The 17,766-nt window shown below is 43.9% G+C and overlaps 1 protein-coding gene across 5 annotated transcripts; it reads right to left on the bottom strand.

Annotated features, from left to right (window-relative positions):
* Positions 1–146: 146 nt before the first annotated feature.
* Positions 147–17,671, bottom strand: pphln1 (periphilin 1). 5 transcript variants are annotated; one of them, XM_035536216.2, is made up of 12 exons: positions 17,516–17,671; positions 16,863–16,908; positions 16,555–16,619; positions 16,168–16,377; positions 15,574–15,638; positions 11,861–11,995; positions 11,465–11,640; positions 10,703–10,795; positions 9,518–9,553; positions 7,649–7,725; positions 5,846–5,977; positions 147–1,008 (listed from the first exon to the last, which is right to left on the bottom strand). In XM_035536216.2, coding segments are annotated over exons 2-12 (1,173 nt in total). In that variant the 5' UTR covers positions 16,864–16,908; positions 17,516–17,671; the 3' UTR covers positions 147–825. The 5 variants fall into 5 exon arrangements, with proteins under 5 accessions (XP_035392109.1, XP_035392108.1, XP_081568775.1 ...); XM_035536215.2 differs by having other exon boundaries at positions 147–1,020; positions 17,516–17,669; XM_081712649.1 differs by lacking the exon at positions 17,516–17,671 and adding an exon at positions 17,363–17,497 and having other exon boundaries at positions 147–1,020.
* Positions 17,672–17,766: the final 95 nt, after the last annotated feature.

Here is a 17,766-nt window from a genome sequence, read left to right as displayed (position 1 = left end):
CTATAGTATTGTGTCACTAATTCTAGTAGACTGTAAAGGAGGAATACCACCAAGCTAAATCTCCTGATTAAAAATAAACATAATATAACTAAACAATAACAAAAACAAACAACTAATTTATCATTACGAAAATTAGGCAACAGAAAACAAATGTAGGTGGGCTTTATTTAATTGTACATGGAAATTATTTGAGAATTGAGAACTTGAAAAACAAACCCTCCACAAAAAAACAAACAAACCCACACACACAAAAAAAATACAAGCCAGTACTCAGACATATAAAACAAATTATTTGAAAATCCCAAAATGACAGAAAATGCATTTTCAATTCATGTCCAGTACATACAGAGGTGGTAGTAGCGCAAAACCAACACTATGCACCCCATGTCTGCTCAATATGAAAAGTGTTCTTTTCAGTAAAGCTGGACCACAACCAGCAAAATGTCCAGTTTCCAAAATTAATACTTGATCCATAAAATGTTTCATTACAAGATGATCAGACGATCATAAACCATCCCTTATGACACTGTTTAGAATTATTAGTGTATTGCAGATATTCCCAACAGCATGTCTGCAATTTTCATACTGTCTAAACAACCTGTCTGCAATTTTCATACTGTCTAAACAACCATCTGAGCCATCTACGTTCATGTTGAGAACATATTACACCCAACTACCAGCCATAAACAGAACTTATCACCCTTGTTCCCCACTGAACAGGGGAAGTAACGTTCCAAAGTGTTTCATGTCTCTATAGTAACTGGGTGAGCACAGCGATGAGTCTCAGCCCTCCGGGCCCCGTCACAAAAGCCCTCGCCCACTGCCTCAGGCGCTGGCATCGGGTGGCCGTACCACCTCATCCAACTCGGAGATGAAGTGGCGGAGATCTTCGAGGCAGCGCTCACGGATGTCGCTCAGATTCTCCTTCAGGGGCGTCTGCAGGTGCTTCTCCAAACTCGGCTCCTTGGACACCAGCATCTTCACGACCATCCCGAAGGTCTCGCAATCCTGCCGATAAACCTGGCCAAGGCAAAGCCCAGCCAGGAAAGTGTTACCATGCAGTCAAAATACGCACTGGAGATGTCCAAGCACGTTCAAGATGCACTGAGGACATGTTGTGCATGCAGAAGACCAACAGTCTAAGGAACTAAATAGTTTATTATTATGACATGGCAAGAACACAGTAATAATGCATAGTAGCAATTAAGAATAATAAATATGTACTGACCAAAAACTGGACAAAGATATCCTTTTAATCATTTTAATTTATTGGTATCCCTAAAACAATGTTCTGTTGTTCAATACAAGATATTTTAGGCAAACATTGTACTTTCTCATATTATGACATTTGGCATAAGGATCATTTCATGCGTTTGTTCACCAGGACCACACTGACTGATTGTGCTTCTATTACTTAAGATACAAATTCACTACAGAATTTTTTTTTACCATTGACTGCAATGAATACATAATTCTTACTACATAAATAATATTCTATGATTAACCTGGAAAAAGAATATACACTGTAAATATTCTAATCCTGACCAAAACTCGATACAACTCTCAACAGGTATTTAAGTATGATAGGGTGGTTCATCTGGTGAGCACTTTCATCTATGGCCTAACAATCTAAAGCCTCTAATGACAATGGGTTGAAATGAGAGGCTTTTTGTTTAATGTTTGGGTGTAACCTGTAAGCCCTGTGATCAAAGGATTCAAAGCCAAAACTCATACAGCCTGAGTAAGATTGTTGAGGTGGGTCAAATCAGGCACTTTCCCCGGCAATCAAAATCTACAAGCACCGCCACACCACCCCAGCACACACGCGTATGTGGTCAGACCTGACCATGGCTCCGACTAGGCTTGAGAATGTGCTCAAGAGATGATGAAGCCTATACAATTAGGCTTTGCACAATCAACTGTCCCCAGCCTGGATCCCAAGTGTCGGACTGGTGCTTTTAAAACCACATTTCAGCTGGGCCTTTTCGCTTTTAAATCCACATACTTCCATGTGACAAGTGTGCAGTTGGGCTTCCTAGACATAGATTAAGACTCGGCTCAGAGGAAGCGGCCGTAAGAACACCCAATGTATTTCCAGACGTTACTGAAAACTTGGTCCTGCTGAAACACGCACTGAATAACCTGTATGTGCAAGTTGTCCAAGTAAAATCCGCGACCTCTCGTGCTGACGGCTAGAAGGATCACTGCGTGAGCTGTACATGGGCTCCGCACATCATGGTACAGCCATCTGCCTTAGGGTCAGGGAGAAGAAACTGGCCGGGCCCGCACAACGTGCAGGCAATCAAGCTGACTTCAGAGTGGCTCCAGGAGAACAGCCAGCCAGTCCATCATGGAATCCCAGAATAGAGGGGCTGAGGGAATTCTGAGAGGAAGCGCGGGAGTCCCAACTTACAGCAGGAACTGAGTGCAGTTATCCAGTTGCTTGGGAGGAATGCAACCAGCTCACACTCACTTCCCAGTAAAAGCTATAAGCACTGTTGCTGGGGATATTTTTGGTCTGCATTCTCTTCTTAGAGGTCACAGCACTGCTGGCAAGTGTTTGACAGCTTTAAATGATGGTAATACCACGCTTCAGCACTAAATATTGAGAACATTGCACTATGTTAAGGAATGCAGATTACAGGCATAATGCTCCACATATTAAAAGCAATAAAGCTGTAGATGAGTCAACAAAAAGATCAGTCACTTCCATTAATATTTTATGCAGGTTGTCTTTCACAAAGCCAAAATGTTGCATGTGTGGCCTACATTTAACTGGTGTTTTTTTATGGTTGTTATAGAAAAAAGCAGAAAGGTAGTGTTATAGTTTCAATGCGTCTGTGTAGACAAGAGCCCTGTCCTTTGTGAGTAAAGTGCTCACTTAACAGGCCTGCGGAGTAGGGTGCAGCCATCCCAGACAAAGCCTTATTGTACACAAGGCACATTATTTGCACTCAACATCAGCAACACAACAGTTTGCATAACCATATCTACCAATTATAAATATGATTTAAAAGATATCACCTAAAGATCTAGAGCTCTTTTTTTTAATCTATGAAGCACATTGGTTAATTTATCCACCCCCAAAACTTTAAGAACAAATTAAATCCCTGCAGAATGCCTTTCACAAACATGAGGTTCCAATTCACAGCTGCACAATACAAAAATCGGATAAGGCCCTGGCCCGCAGTACCAAGCCCTGACCTCTCAGCCACAGAGCAGGCCCAGCTGAGCAGTGCAGGCCTGAAGATATCCCCCCTGCACATTTCACCATCACTGGCATCTATTCTTGGATGCTGAAAGTTCAAAACAATGAGCTTCTCGTCAAGAGGATCGGTCGCATGAGAGCCAGTGCAAAAGCTCTTAATGCTGGGAGAATGTGGGGAAGGGACTTCAAGCGCATTTTACTTTTCACGTTTTTCCTGTAACCCCACCCTACGCCCCTTTCCCAGTCAAACAGGAAAGCCCCGCCCAACCACTCCATGTGTGCTCCCCATGTGTGCGTTTTCTGCATGCCCTTTTGCGTGTTATTTTGCTTCGCTGATTAAAGGACAGCATGAGCAAAGGCTCACTAGGAGAGAGAAGCAGAATGAGAAAGTGAGACGTGGGGCTGGCAGACCAACTAATCAGAATTAATCTGCACTCTTCATTTACATTTTAGGCAGCATAGCGTTAAGAGGACTTGCCCAAGGACTCTTATTGGTACAGCATGGTATAGTGGGTATCGAACCCCCTGTCCCTCACAGGAGGCAGCATTGTTGCCCACTACACTTTACCAACCACTTCCTAAAAGCAACAGGACAGAGTAGGCCAGAATAGCGGGAATGACTCCAGGCACTGGCGCTCTTCAGGAGCCCCATCTCTCCCCCTCTTATGGCCCGCTGTTAACAGGATATTGCGCAAGGAGTTTAAATAAGCACTCAATGAAGGAAACATGAGATGATAACATCTCACAATCAGTGTTTCTAGAGCATACAGCCAAGGACTCCAACTCCTTTCCAGTAGTGGAATGAAAGGGAGGAAAATGCAAAAACAGGACTGAACCAATGCATGACTGATACGTGGCATATGTGAGCGTAATTTAACACAAAAAAAAATAAAAATTGACGTGTAGTTGCAGGAAACAGATTAAAGCCCGATGACCTTTGGGTAACTGCGTATAACTAACTTACTTCCTCCACCATTTGCCCTCAATACGGGCTGCCGCATTTTCGGATCAGATATAACAGGGTTCAAAACCCCAGCACTGGAGTAAGCATGGCCCCTTTAAGGGCACTGCTCGTGAGATAGGTGCCTTAGATGCAGTTTATGAGTAGTCTCTGACTGAGAAAGGATTTCAAGAGCCATTTCCATACAGCTTGTTTTCATTAAGATGAATCCAGGAAAGACATTAAGTTAGATGTGAAAACCTAAGCCATTGCATAGGCCAAAATGATCTTTCTGTGTTTGTTGAAAGTACATTTAGCACCTTTCCTTTTAATGAACTTATAGGACCATGACACTACATAAGAAAACATGTGGACATCTGCTCAACGTAACAGCATGCAGCTGCAAAGCTCTGTCCTTTACACAGCACAGCTACATTCTGTTATGTCAGTGCAACACAGATGGAGAACAGCTTTGCTCTGTTGAAAACCGGAATTAGTTTATCTTCTAAGTCACAAGTGAGCAGTACATGGAAAAAAAAGGGGGGAAAAAAAGCATATAAGCAAAGGCAAAACGTTTACAGAATGGGGGAATAAAAATGAGGAATGATGTAGCAGTGTGGTTAGTGTTCTGGGCCATTTATGAATGTCAACATGTCGGCTTCGGTTATTAAAAAATACAACAAAAAACAAAAACAGAACAACAACTTTGGTATTGAGAGACTAGATCAGGGTCAAATCTAAACATTAGCTAGTATCTGGCTAATTAGTGAAATATGGCAGTGTCCATAAGACAGCTTCTACATGCAGTTCTCCACACACAATGTCAAATCATAGGCATCACCTTGACAGACCCTCACACACTGTCAGTGAAATATGCGCATGTTTCAAAAGAAATCCAAACACACTTCAATTCAGCACCAAAATGGCCGGAACCACGAAAACCCTCAAGGCCAGAAACTGAAGTCTTCCCAAGAAACTTTTTTCTTGCCTGCAACTCTAAGATGTCATGAAATGGATCAAAAAGAGTTTCTTAAGAACCAAGACTGAAGAGCTGTACCTCAAATTCAGGGGCTGACTCTCCTATAGGGCAGGGCTCTGTATGGACCAGCCTTTTAACATTGACCAGGTTTTCCTTTGAGGAGTCTGATCCAGCTTGAAGCGAACAAGATGTTGCGAAGGGAAGAGGCCAGTGGCAACTTCTAATCACCACCACCAGGTTGCCACTGTTGGTCCCCTGAGCAAGACCGTTAACCCTCAATGGCTCAAGTTGTACTCTGTCGCAATTATAAGTCACTTTGGATAAAAACATCACATGGTAAATGTAAGTCCGCAGCTGAAGATCTGAGACGTCCCCCGCAAGAGGGGTGGAGCATCGCTCCGGGGCAGGTGTGCCCCAGATGTATTGTGGGAGAGATGAAACCAAATAACAAGTGCACAGTGGAGAGGGTGTGGGCAGAGCACCGATGAGCCTGGAGCATGCATGTCTGTCACTCATGACTGTGTCACTATGCATCTTGCCTTTCATGGCAGGGGCCAATGTGCAGAAGGGAAAAGTTTCCTCACCTTGCTGCCTTCTTTAAGTTGGTGAGGAAACAGCCATGCTGAGGAGTTTAGCAATATAAACATGTTCCTCTGATCATAACCTTCCCCAAAATGTTCTGTTGGCCATTAGAAGTAAGCATTAGGATGAGACAAACCTTTTCGATTTCCCTGGCCTTGGCTGCAATGGCTTGTGATCTGCGCTCCTGGAAGTCGTCCATAACAGCGGGGGCTTCGTCTGCAGTGGCTAGTGGCTCATCTGGAGGGGGTTCTGTCGCTGGCATGTCCTCCTGCACAAAAACCACACCACTCTGATCTTGGACAGTCACACAGCTCACAATTCTCTAATAATCCACACACGTTTCAAATTTCCATTTAGAATTACATTCATAGACCAAATATAATGCCAGTTTTTATGCTAGATAAGGCCCTAGATTCTTGTTTTTTTGCCCCGTGATTGTGTTAGCAAATTGCTATTTCCAAAACCTGACAAGAGTAATTGCCTGCAAATTTGTAAGCGCACACATTTTAAAAATGCAGCCCTCAGCGACTTGGCTGGAAACAACATAACTGAAATGCAGCTTAAACTTATGGAAGACTGTGTTAAAGGGAACGCATTCCAAAGGAAACAGAGTAAAGTGTTGGAGTACAGAAGGAGGTTCTGAGGGGAAAAGTGTTCCCTTTTTCTTTCTTTCCCTGTGAAACTACAGAATATATGGTTGAATGCTGAATTATATTCTTTAACTGGTTACGAGACTTGGATATTAATTGGATATTGGATATAACTTGGATATTAATGGAATTAAATGATTCAGAGGACTTGCAAACAACAGTGTATCTGTACCATGGTAAAAAGGACATGACCACCCACTAACTAATCTAAGCCTAAAGCTTGCATATACTGTACCCAAAATCATCTTTTTCCCAGACATTTAGAGCCAGTGGAAGGTTCAGGGAGAGAGTGTGGGTGTGGAGGACTTCCAGCTTGTCTCACTTGCCCACAGTGACAACCCAAAAACTCTGCTGATCCTGAGGGGCCACTCGCAACGAGGAGTTTCCACCAGAACCAGCCTTTTCATCTCCCGTAAAAGGTTAAAGGTCGCGCCCAGCAAGCACAACCACAACCGTGGAGATCAGAAGATCAGGAAGGCAAGTGTGATGTGTGCATTTCAGGCTCTGCAGATAACAGTATTTGGTTTCTTATGCAGAATAGATTACAAAGTGGTTGGGTTGTACAAAACCCGTAACGAAAAGCAAAACAGAAAGGAAACTGACAAGCTACAAAATTCAAAGGAAGGGCAACAAGCTTTGGAAGCCAACCATGGCCACCAGTTTAAGCCTGAAATCAATTCAAAGGGAAATATCTTCAGAATGTATGCAAAAATCATTTAAAAACAAACATCCCCATACACGGTGTCAACATGGATTTAGTCACTGCCCGACAAACGGAGAAGGTAGTGGGAACGAGATGGGAGCAAGAGAACAGAAATTCATTGCAGGCCGTGAGAAGTCCCCAGAGTGCAGCCAGAGTGCTCTGTGTGTTCCGTCAGATTGTGCGATAAAACTGCAAGTCCCAGTTAATGGATTTCTCCTGCTTTGCTCAGTGTCAAAGCGTCCTGGGTGGCCTCAGTCAAAGACCTGTCCTCTGACCCACCCCTGAGTGTCTGGTTTGTGAACTCTGCTTACAATAAGGGCAAATGCTGTAGGGACAGCTTGCCTTTCATGTGCCAAGCAGGGCACCTTAAAAGCAAGTTAGGGCCAAGGCATGCGAGGGGTCCAAGCATGAGCAAATAGCCCTTAAAAGAGGGGGAGTCACTCGGGCCAGTGAGAACGAGTCAAAGGTTGTGGGAGGAAGAAGCCTTGCCACTAGTCAGGTACTTTACGTTAGCTGTGTTATTTCATATATTAAAAGAGGGCAGAAAATTCTCAGTTTTGCATGTGTGTTGTTACACACCACTCACCTTGGAGGCTGACACAGTGCTGTGGGGTGACCCATCTCGGGAGGCGATGACCGAAGTCCCTGGGCCTCGGTCCCTGTCTATGCAAGATCAAACAGGATGGGGAATTGGGGGATGAGAACAAAATAAAGATAGCAGAAGGAGAACTTTGCCAACAGTGCTGTTTTGGACTGCATGTACAAAGAAATCCTTTGAAGCAGGGGGATGTGGGATCACCCTCCAGCCTATTGCATCTCGGTTCAGATTCCGGCATAGCTATGATCTGACCAGCAGGTGGCTCCCCAGGTGACAGGTGGAGAGGCCCAGAGAGCGAGCTTCTGGAGGCCAGGGGTCTGCTACTTGAATTGGAGGCCCTACTGTCTCTCCCCATCACTGTGGGCCTGCACACCCTAGCGCACACCACTAACAGGTCTATATGCCCTACCGTACACACCCGCAGGCCTACAGAACGTTTCTCAGGCTTGCAAGAGGAGGGCTGCCAAGTACAATCGCTGAGTAGGATCATGCATTTTCCTGTGTGTTCTCTCTGTCAAGGTCCTATCTTAATAAAATCCTTTAAACTCTGGTCTAATATACCAGCATAAGGATTTCTTTAATGAAGTCAACAAACCTTTATTGTAAGTCACTCTGGACGAGAGCAACTGCTAAATGCAGCAAACATAAATCAGACAGATCTCAGCCATGTATAAAGTAGGGGACATGACTGTAAACCAGCACTTTTCTTAACCTAACTCAGATTAATACCGGTCTCTGAAGCAGGAAAGCTTCAATCCATTAATGGCTGACTCACTGAAAAAGCTAAAGCTTCATCTTAGCTGGGGCTCTCTCACCCTAGCCATGGGGTGACGAGCGTGATAAACATGATCAATTTCTGATTCAGTCATGTTATCTGCAGCAAGCTGTTATATAAAATATTTTCACAGCAGACATTCAAAAATTGGTGGGGACAAAATCAGCCATTTTAGAAAGTGGTGGGGGGACATGTCCACAACGTTCCCAATGTTTGTCCCAATGTAAATTACACCCATGTCTGGAAGCCCAAAGGACATTACATATAAATTTCACCATACAGACTCTCATAAGTGAACAGTTCTATTAGACTGCAGTATGGTAACTGCAGTATGGTAACTTATTCTACCACAAATTTAGACTCCAACCCCCATAAGTCAATTTATGTTTCTGGTAACTTCTAAAATGTTTCATAAATGAGAGATATCACAAATACTTCTGTCTTATTGTGAGGTGTAAAAACAAAACAAAACAAAAAAAAACTATGAACAATAGTTTAAATTTATATCTTCTGACAGGCAACTTTATTAAAGTGAAAATTATCTGGGCTACCGTATATTCAGTTACAGCAGCAGGTTTTGTAATTACATTCGATATCCGCCTCCTACACACTACCCAGTTGGACTTTTACGATCCTTGACCAAACAAGTGGCCCGGAGAAGGACACGATGCGATTAGCTATGCTTTTTCTCCAGTTACCCAGACTCAGGCGTGACCATTCTGATACGGAAACGGCCTCCCTGCCAAAGGATGGTGGGTGGGAGAAAGGGGAAGAGAGCAAGCAAGCGCACAACAGCGTGTGCGCATGTCTGAGTCTTTGTACTCACTGCCTTCAATCCAGCCTCTTGAATGCTAATTTCATTCAGGCTATTAGCATGTAGCTCTAAGATGACCCCCAGCATTACTGAATTTACCATTTGCAAAAACAACTTAAGTTTTCAACATAAACCTTCACATCATTAGCAGTCAAAGCACCCTGGGGTCAAAACAACGGATATACAGTATTCCACCGCATCCCCTCCCCCACCCACCCCAAGGGTTAAAACACTGTCACGAGGCATTGACGGGACCTGGTGGACTCACCTGCACTTCGACTAGGGCCATAGGACTCTTCGAACCCTAAAACAAATCAAAGAAATCAACAATCATTTTAACCATAGTGACAAGCTGTGTTTCAACAAGTTTCATCATCACACACTCCTCGTGCAATGCTCTATCCCAGGCCTTGCTGTCAGGGCAGGAGCCGAGGCCAGCTCTGGCCGATTCTCTTTGCAGATGCAGCGGTGCATGGTACACCACCCTCGAGGAGCTGTGAGAAGGAGTGAAATTAAAAGCTCAAGCTCTAGGGAGGGATTTGTCTCCCTGAAAGAAAACACGGTAAGGACACTTCTCAAGGGGAAAGTGAACTGAGATCTCCTCTGTTAATGGCAGTCAAACTATTCCTTCCAATATCGAAGTCAGGTTTCCTTTCAGAAAGCGTTCATGCACTGTAACAGTGTAGGAGAGTTAGTGGGCAAGAACAACTCGAAAAATTCCATTTAAGAAGAAACCTCAGGTCTGAAAATCAGACAGACAATGGCACCACTCTACAGCAGAGCTACAATACAACAGGCTTTCAGGTAGCGCTAGGTTGGGCAAGACCTACAAAGGCTGTAACGTGAGAAAGTCATGGGACTCAGAAGGCATATGAATATGAATTAAATTTTCAAAACTGATGCTGAAAATCACTTCCTTTCTGATTATTTTTCCAAGGTGCTTCTGGATAATATCAAAAAGAAAGGCCAAATGGCTGAACCTAGATCAGTTTAACTCGCACCTCAGTTCTGAAACCTGATGTTTCAGTTTGTTTCATGATGTTTCCGTTCAGCCTCCATATGCTTTCACATTTTTCCACAAAATAACCAGTTAACGACCTTCAGGTCCACATACTGAGCTGGAAGAAGCTGAAGAATTACTTGTGCTTCTTCAGCTGTTGTAAACAAGTTTGCTTTGTGGATATGAAGAGACGAGAGCTCAGGACGAGAAGCTCACAGGCTGCTTAAGACAGTCAAGCATAAATCGAGGTTAGTGGGTATTTTAGGTGAACAACTGGCAGCAGTTCATAATATAAGCCTCTGCACCTTCACAGCAAAAAATGCCTGTTTAAATATGACAACCTTTGATTAATCTTCTGCAGCCAAGGGTTTACTAAGCATCGCGTGAGTGGTTATGATGCTTTGTCAGATCAAAGGTCACACTGCACCACAGCAAGCTACACTACACACTGACCCATAACGCAGGCTGTGGCCTGAGGGTGAGGGAATTCCCGCCACTGAGCACCCTCCGTCAGAAAAAATGGGTGACCAGTAGAAAAATCCATACCTGCAAACAGCAGGGCCATTAATACGCTCTCAGGCACTGGTCAGCTAGCCTCAGAATTGTGCGAGCGTCCTCTTGGGTTCTGCCCTGTGGCTGTATTGTCACACTTTGAAATTTTCAAAAACTCTCCTTGAGACCAACCAGGATATGCGCAGAGGCATCTCTACAATACAAAAATTAACTACCGTTTTTTTTTTGTTGTTGTTTTTTTTTTTTAATACTGCCAATTTGGTAACCGATAATAATTTGGGCTCGTATGTTAAAATCTCCGGTGTTTGTTATGGTCTCAGATTTCTGAATTTTGTTTCAAAATCTATTGGTGGTATTAGCCATCGATGTAGCCAATCAGAATCCTTGTGCCATTTCTGTAGCCAATCAGAAATCTTTGGCACTGAAATGGCTCACTATTCAGCCAGTTCCAGACTGAATTCACGGAGGAAAAACAAAGCAAGGCATCGAGATTGTGGATGTTTTCTCAGAAGGCTACCAATGACCTGCCCTAGAGGTGCTAATGTCATGGGTGCCAAGAAGGACTAAAAGCACCGCTGGAAACTAGGCCCAATTCCCACCCAACCACCTAGCACAGCTCAATACAGCCTAGACCAGGGACAGACAAACATATCTGCAAAGGGCTGGCGGGGCCATGAAAGATGAAGGAGGAGGCGAGCATACTTTTCCCCTGAGGAGGCTGGTAGGGGTGGCCCTTGCCCCGCTCAGGCGAGTAGCTGCGGCTGCTGATGCTGGATCCTGAGCGGCTGTGTGGGGAAGGGGGCACGTCCCGCCTCGGAGGGGAGCGGTCGCGTACCTGTGGAAATGGCGCCTTGCGACGCAGGCCTTCCCTCTCCTCCCTGCAGGACACACACGCACGCACACAAGCACACGCGCAAATAAGTAAAGGGACAAACAGTCTGCTGAATACTAAAAAGGACTCCCTTTACTCCCCTTAATGGATGCATTTTCACTGTTTAGATGCCTAGCATTTTACAACACTTCACTTTTACAACACAGTCCAAACAGAGAAGGAGGTAACACATGCGAGACGGAGCACATGATGGAACATGTGCATACCCGCGGTCTAGGTTCATGATGGCCTGCATCAGCGTATCATCTCCTGGGTCTGGGCCCAGAGCCGACAGCGACCTGGGGGCAGGATACGAACCCTGGACGCGAGCGTTGTGAGGGGGTCCAACTCGACTACTGCCTCTGAAATTTTTGGGGGGGACAAATATAAACAAACATCGACCAAATAAACAGTGGTATAAAGACACATTTAAAACATTGGTTTCCCCTATTTGCACAACTCTGGGTGGTTTAAATCAAGACTATTTTAATAATAAAGGCTTAATCTTATCCATAGAACATGCATACACAGCTATACAGACAGACACAGAAGAGCTTAGTCGATTTATTACTTGTCCACATGCACCATTCTTGTGGGACATCATGCCCAAGCGGATGACATGTACACAAGGAATGGATTAACTAGCATGAGTGAAAGACACATTTGTTCTATGTTCTCTTCGTAATCAAAACTGTATGCTTTAATGCGAAATCAACTTAAAGCCAAAGCCACTGGCCCCTTTAGTGCACTTTCTCCCTGAAATTTCTAGCCAGCAAATATTTAAAAACACCACACACACAGCCATGACAGAGTAGTGAGAGGCGTCTAAGAGTGCTGCTCCAACAGGCTCTCCTCGCAGTTTCAAGCCCTCCTGACCCTGTCCCTAAGCACTCAGCAGTGATGTGGTGTAGTATCTCAGGACCAGGAGAAAAGAGGGAGGGAGGGTCTGGTCTCTGACCCTGCAGGGTGAGGGGTCTTTGAAGGATAACCTTCTGGCCAAACCCCAGATGCCATCTTCAAAAGTATAAATTAAGACCAAAACAATTTTTTTCTTTCATTCGTAGCCTGAAGCGCAGATCAGTGATGAGACTTTAGATGCAGCTTGTACAACAGCAGAGAAGTTGGGGCCCACTTGGATGAATCAATGCGATTGGACCAAGGGGGCCTCAGCAAGGGTGGTGTTCCGACACCTGGAACTCATGTATATCCTATTCATATCATCAAAGCTATGCTATGAATTGGATTGGCGTATGCTGATGGTTCAGTGCGTGGGACTCCATCAGTATCCTGACACCACTCAGCACTTTCTCCACCAGGCAAAGCTCATGGTTTGCTTCAGGTTTGCCTTCAGAACCCCCCTTGCATGCTCTTCATCGGACAACGTGCAAAATGTAGTTCTGTCACTAGGCGGAGATGCTGTGGCTGAGGGCAATCAGTACGCCCCGGTACACAATGGCAGCAGAGATGCCTGCTTGTGAGTCTGCGTGAACAGCCAATGTCATGCAGCACAAGCTCCACTGAGCTCTTATTGTGAACTCCCATAAACATGTTGATTCTGTATGTCTGGAATTTGCATTAACTGCAGGCCAAGCCACACTCGCTGGGAGTAAAACCTGTTATTTCACCTGATTAAGGCCTTATCACAGGAATGCTAATGGAAAATGTTTATACTGAATGTGAATTACCAATGGAAAGGTTTACCAAACGTGACATACTAGCCTCCTTGTTGAAGATTACGCACCTCTGTGTGAGGATCAGGTGGCACATCATGCTGGTAAACTCTTGCTTGGTTTATGCAAAGAGGTGGGCACTGATTATAAGCAAGCAAACAAACCTACCACCCCCTAGTGGTTTGCTGCTCATCAGTGCTGTTCATTAACATGCATTTTAATGGACTGCGTCTGTTTCCCCTCACCCTGCTCTCCCCACCATTCACACGTGCCCAGTACGACCTGCTCATACAACTCAACCCGTCGTACAGATGGGGGCTGTGGGGGTGGGTCAGAGAGCAGGCACCTGGCCTGGGTGACCTCAACGTGAACTCTAGCCATTTCTCACTTTTACATGTGCATGCACATGGGAACGAGAGAAAGGCCACTCATGCCGACCTCGCAAAACTTTACTGACCCCGAGTTTTGTTTGAAGCATATATGACCCTGCCTGCCTCACACCAGCATACCAAATTACTGCATCTCACATATCTGTCTTTACTGACAATATTACATCTAGGCCAAAAGGGGGGTTCTAATAACCTTCAATTATAAACCTACAGTCTGAAGCTAAGAGAGCAGTAATCACAGATTAATATATGAGACAGTGTTAAATGATTTTTCTGACAGTTCACAGTGGTCATTACAGGGTCTCAACGCTGTCCCAAAATACAGAACAAAGCACTTTTCAACCAGTAGAAACTGGTTAGATTATACAATACTGCAGAATTCTGATGTATGTAGTGTTGTATATACTGAACCAAATAAACAGGATGACTACAATGATTGACAGAATAGGTGCCTAAATGCAAGCAGCCCACGGTATAATTTTAAAATACTGATGCCACCTAGCGGCAGAAAAGGGTTATGTCATTAATGCCTTTCAGCTAATGCAAGCTCTCATACAACACACAACAGGGCAACTGAGAGAGCACTTGATAGCTTGTCATACACCGTGAAAATAATGCACATGAACCAAATGAACCACACTCAGCAATTAATCTCAAAATCAGTCACCCAATGATTTAATCAAATATAAAATGATTTAAAAAAAAAAAAAAAAAAAAAAAAGCATGCAACTCTGACCCAAAACAGCTTAACACACAAATAACTTATAAACTGTAGGGCAGTGTTGGCTCGGTGGATAGGGTACTTGGCTTGTGATTAGGAGGTTGCTGGTTCCAGCCCGGCCACTGCTGAGTTGCTCCTGTTGGGCCCCTGAGCAAGGCCCTTAACTCTCAGTTGCTCCTGCCTAGGTTTGGGCTGCCTGGCAGTATCCTAGCCCACTGGTGTTGATGCCGTGGCAGTCAGAAGTTGTATTCTGTACCTCTATTTGACTGTGTGTGATGATTTATAAACTGCTGCACAATTCTTTTCCCGTGATCAATTCAAATCTGTTTTACTTGCAGGTAATCCTGTGCACAGGTTCTAAGTGACAAGGGAGTCTCCGGTTCAAATTAATTTCCCTCTGTCAAAAATGCTATGCTAATGGCGAGTGAGAGGCAGGGTGTGTGAGTGAGAGGCAGGGTCTGGCTGCTGCAGAACAGAGGAGCACTGCAGACTCAAACTCTCCCCGTTCTCCCTGATCTCCCACACTGATGAGCCGGCAGGGGAGTTAATTCTGGGCTTGGTCAGCCATTTGAACGAATCATGTTGTGGGGATAAGGGCCAAACTCAAAGCATTCGAATATTACCAGATAGCAGTCAGTTGACCAAATGCCTTATGGGTAAAGAAATTCAAAGTGCTCTGAGCCACTCCTCTAAGGTAAGAAAACATGACTGGGACATGCATTTAAGCATTTCCTGCTTAATGAAGTTGACCTTAAAACAAATTAAACACACAAAATGCAGAGCGGGATGGCAGGAGGAGGGATGAGACATGTGCTCTCTCTAAGCTCATTCATAAACCACAGTACCTTTCTCTGGGTGCGTACCCACGACAGTCCAGTCAAAACAGGAAACAAAAGGCAGGCTGATTTATACACTTGATGTAAGCTCTTAATTATGTTAAGACATATTAATTAGCATTTCACAAACATGCTGCAGGGACCATGAGGAAAAGCCTAAAACAAGCTCAACAAACTAACATTTCCTCAAATGTGATGATTTACTCTCAGTTTCATTTTCTGCTTTGGGTCACAATCAGGTGGAAATGACAGCAAAATGACAGTGAAATGACAGCGAAGTCAGACAAGTTACTAAACAAGCACTGTCTGACTGCAGGGTAATACCTGAAATCCATCTGTCGGCCAGAGTGAGGTTCCTCTCTGGGACCTCTGTAATAAGGGTAGTCCTCCTGATCACGCACATGCACACGCACGCACGCACGCACGCACGCACACACACATACAAATTGTGTCAGTTATAAACACTGCAAGTACACTCTTTGGAAACAATGCTAATGCAATTTTTATCTGCTGTGAGCTGTTTACAATAAAAAGAGCTTCAAATTAAAACAATCTGAATATAAAAAATCATTACTAATAAACAAACATTCAGAATAAATCCTTTGAATGCTTATATATGGAAATTAGTCAGGAACTGAATTGGAAATTCTTTTTAGTCTAGACCTTGGCATAATCTGTGTCTTGGAAACTGCCCCATAAATTTAATGGGGGGGGAAAAAAAAAAAAAAAAAAAAAAGTTTCAGTGTCACAGTTTTGCTGGTTTACAATGGCCGAGTGCAACTTCATTCACTTTGGTCATCCACTTAACTTCCTTTTTGGACCTCCACAGTCTGTTAAAATCTTCTGCATACTTGTTGAAACAATGTGTCCTCTAGTGTCCTATTAGGGAGGCGTTGTTGCTGTGATGTCAGCGCTTACCCTTCGACCAGGTGGACCCCCTCTGGGTTCGTTAGAAAAAGAGTGATGGCCATCACCATGGTAAGCCCTCTGATCGTCGCCGTGGTAGCTCCTGGGACCACCGTTTGGGTAAAAGCGTGGGCCGTCGTATTCGAAACCTCGGCTGTAGTCGTCGTCAGGACGTCCGAATGCAGGTCGCCTTTCACCCGCAACTCCCCTTGGATACGGCGCCTGCAGCAGTGAAATTAAGGGAAGTGCACTTAATCCCATCACATACCTTCATGCCAAAAGACAGCTGCAAATAGGCAGTTCCTTCACCACACCGGCTGAGGAGAAATGCAGGTTTATATTCTAAATACAAAACGGTAAAGTATAGGCAAGCGTAGTACGCAGCCAAAAAGTTCTTACAGATCTTTCAGGGTGAAACCGCTCTTCATACATTTCTCGGATGTTCCTTTCTCTCCTGAATGCCACTAGGGTAAAAAAAAAGTGCAATAAACACAGAGGATGAAATAAAAGTTCCCTTAGAAAGCATATCACAAAGAAAATGTATTAGTACGTGAAATCCATATAAAGCCTACAGAACATTTGATTTGGGTAGCTAGAATGAACCTATTAACTTTAGCACATTTTATTACCATACCTCAAAAGCATCAGACTGATTAGGCATGTATCAGTAAATTAAGTTTAGGTAATTTGTTAAAGATTGTACATACTTGCTTTTTCCTATGAAGTGATGTTTATTTAGACGATCTTGGTTAGCTGAAGAAGAGCACAAAAATTAAAAAAAAACTGAAATCTACGCTTTCCAAACTTTGCACTGGGTGTATTGCACCCGCCACCTTGGTGGAAAAAAGGATCCATCCAAATATAACAAGAAACAACTAGCTAGCTGGCTGGCTACCTAGCTAACCTAGCTAGATATTTGCTTCAAATTTCCATTATTTCATTTTTCGCCTTTTGTAGATTATACATACAACAAAAATGCTAGTTAAGCATTGTGAATTAAGTTAAGGCACAAGCCGCTAAGGCATAGCATGTGGCTTGTCTTCAATTGAATCTAGCTAGGATAACGATAAATAACCAGCTAACCTAGGAGAACGATAGCTAATTAACCCTGCTGGACACCAACCTCGCAGAGTAATCAAGTAGCTAACTAGTTAGCCAGCTAACCATATATTACTCTCTATAGGCCATCGTTTTCCACATAGCTCACCTAGCACATTAACGCAGACGATTCGGAGGTAGCCCGCTAACTGTAGTTAGCTAACGCTGCCTCAGTTTAGCAAGCATTATCCATTTTAGGATATCTGAGTGCTTGTTGCTAGGTAGCGATTATAGTTATACTATTTAGACAGCTACAGCTTACCATTTACGTCAAAGAACAGATACCATATAAGACATGCATAACTCCACAGTTGATCGCAAAGTGAATATTATCGATCTACAATGCAACTATAAACAAAAGGGTCGCTTCAACTGACAATTTATGGTCAGATATGTCTGATATTAAACCGTAGATGGCGGCAACCACAGACGACAAAAACTATTTCCGAGTCAGGTTTTTGACAAAATAAGAGTGCACCATGACTAATGGTCGTTGTGAAGAACACTGCGTAT

This window comes from Electrophorus electricus, chromosome 4, assembly GCF_041902795.1.
Source record: "Electrophorus electricus isolate QZ-2024a chromosome 4, ASM4190279v1, whole genome shotgun sequence".
NCBI lineage: Eukaryota > Metazoa > Chordata > Actinopteri > Gymnotiformes > Gymnotidae > Electrophorus > Electrophorus electricus.
This window is presented reverse-complemented; position numbering and strand designations above follow the sequence as displayed.

Coding starts and splice junctions, on each gene's coding strand:
- pphln1 (XM_035536215.2), bottom strand. Junction 11,641..11,860: donor ATCATGAACCTAGACCGCGG/GTATGCACATGT, acceptor TGTGTCCTGCAG/GGAGGAGAGGGAAGGCCTGC. Junction 9,554..10,702: donor GGCCACAGCCTGCGTTATGG/GTCAGTGTGTAG, acceptor GATTTGTTTTAG/GGTTCGAAGAGTCCTATGGC.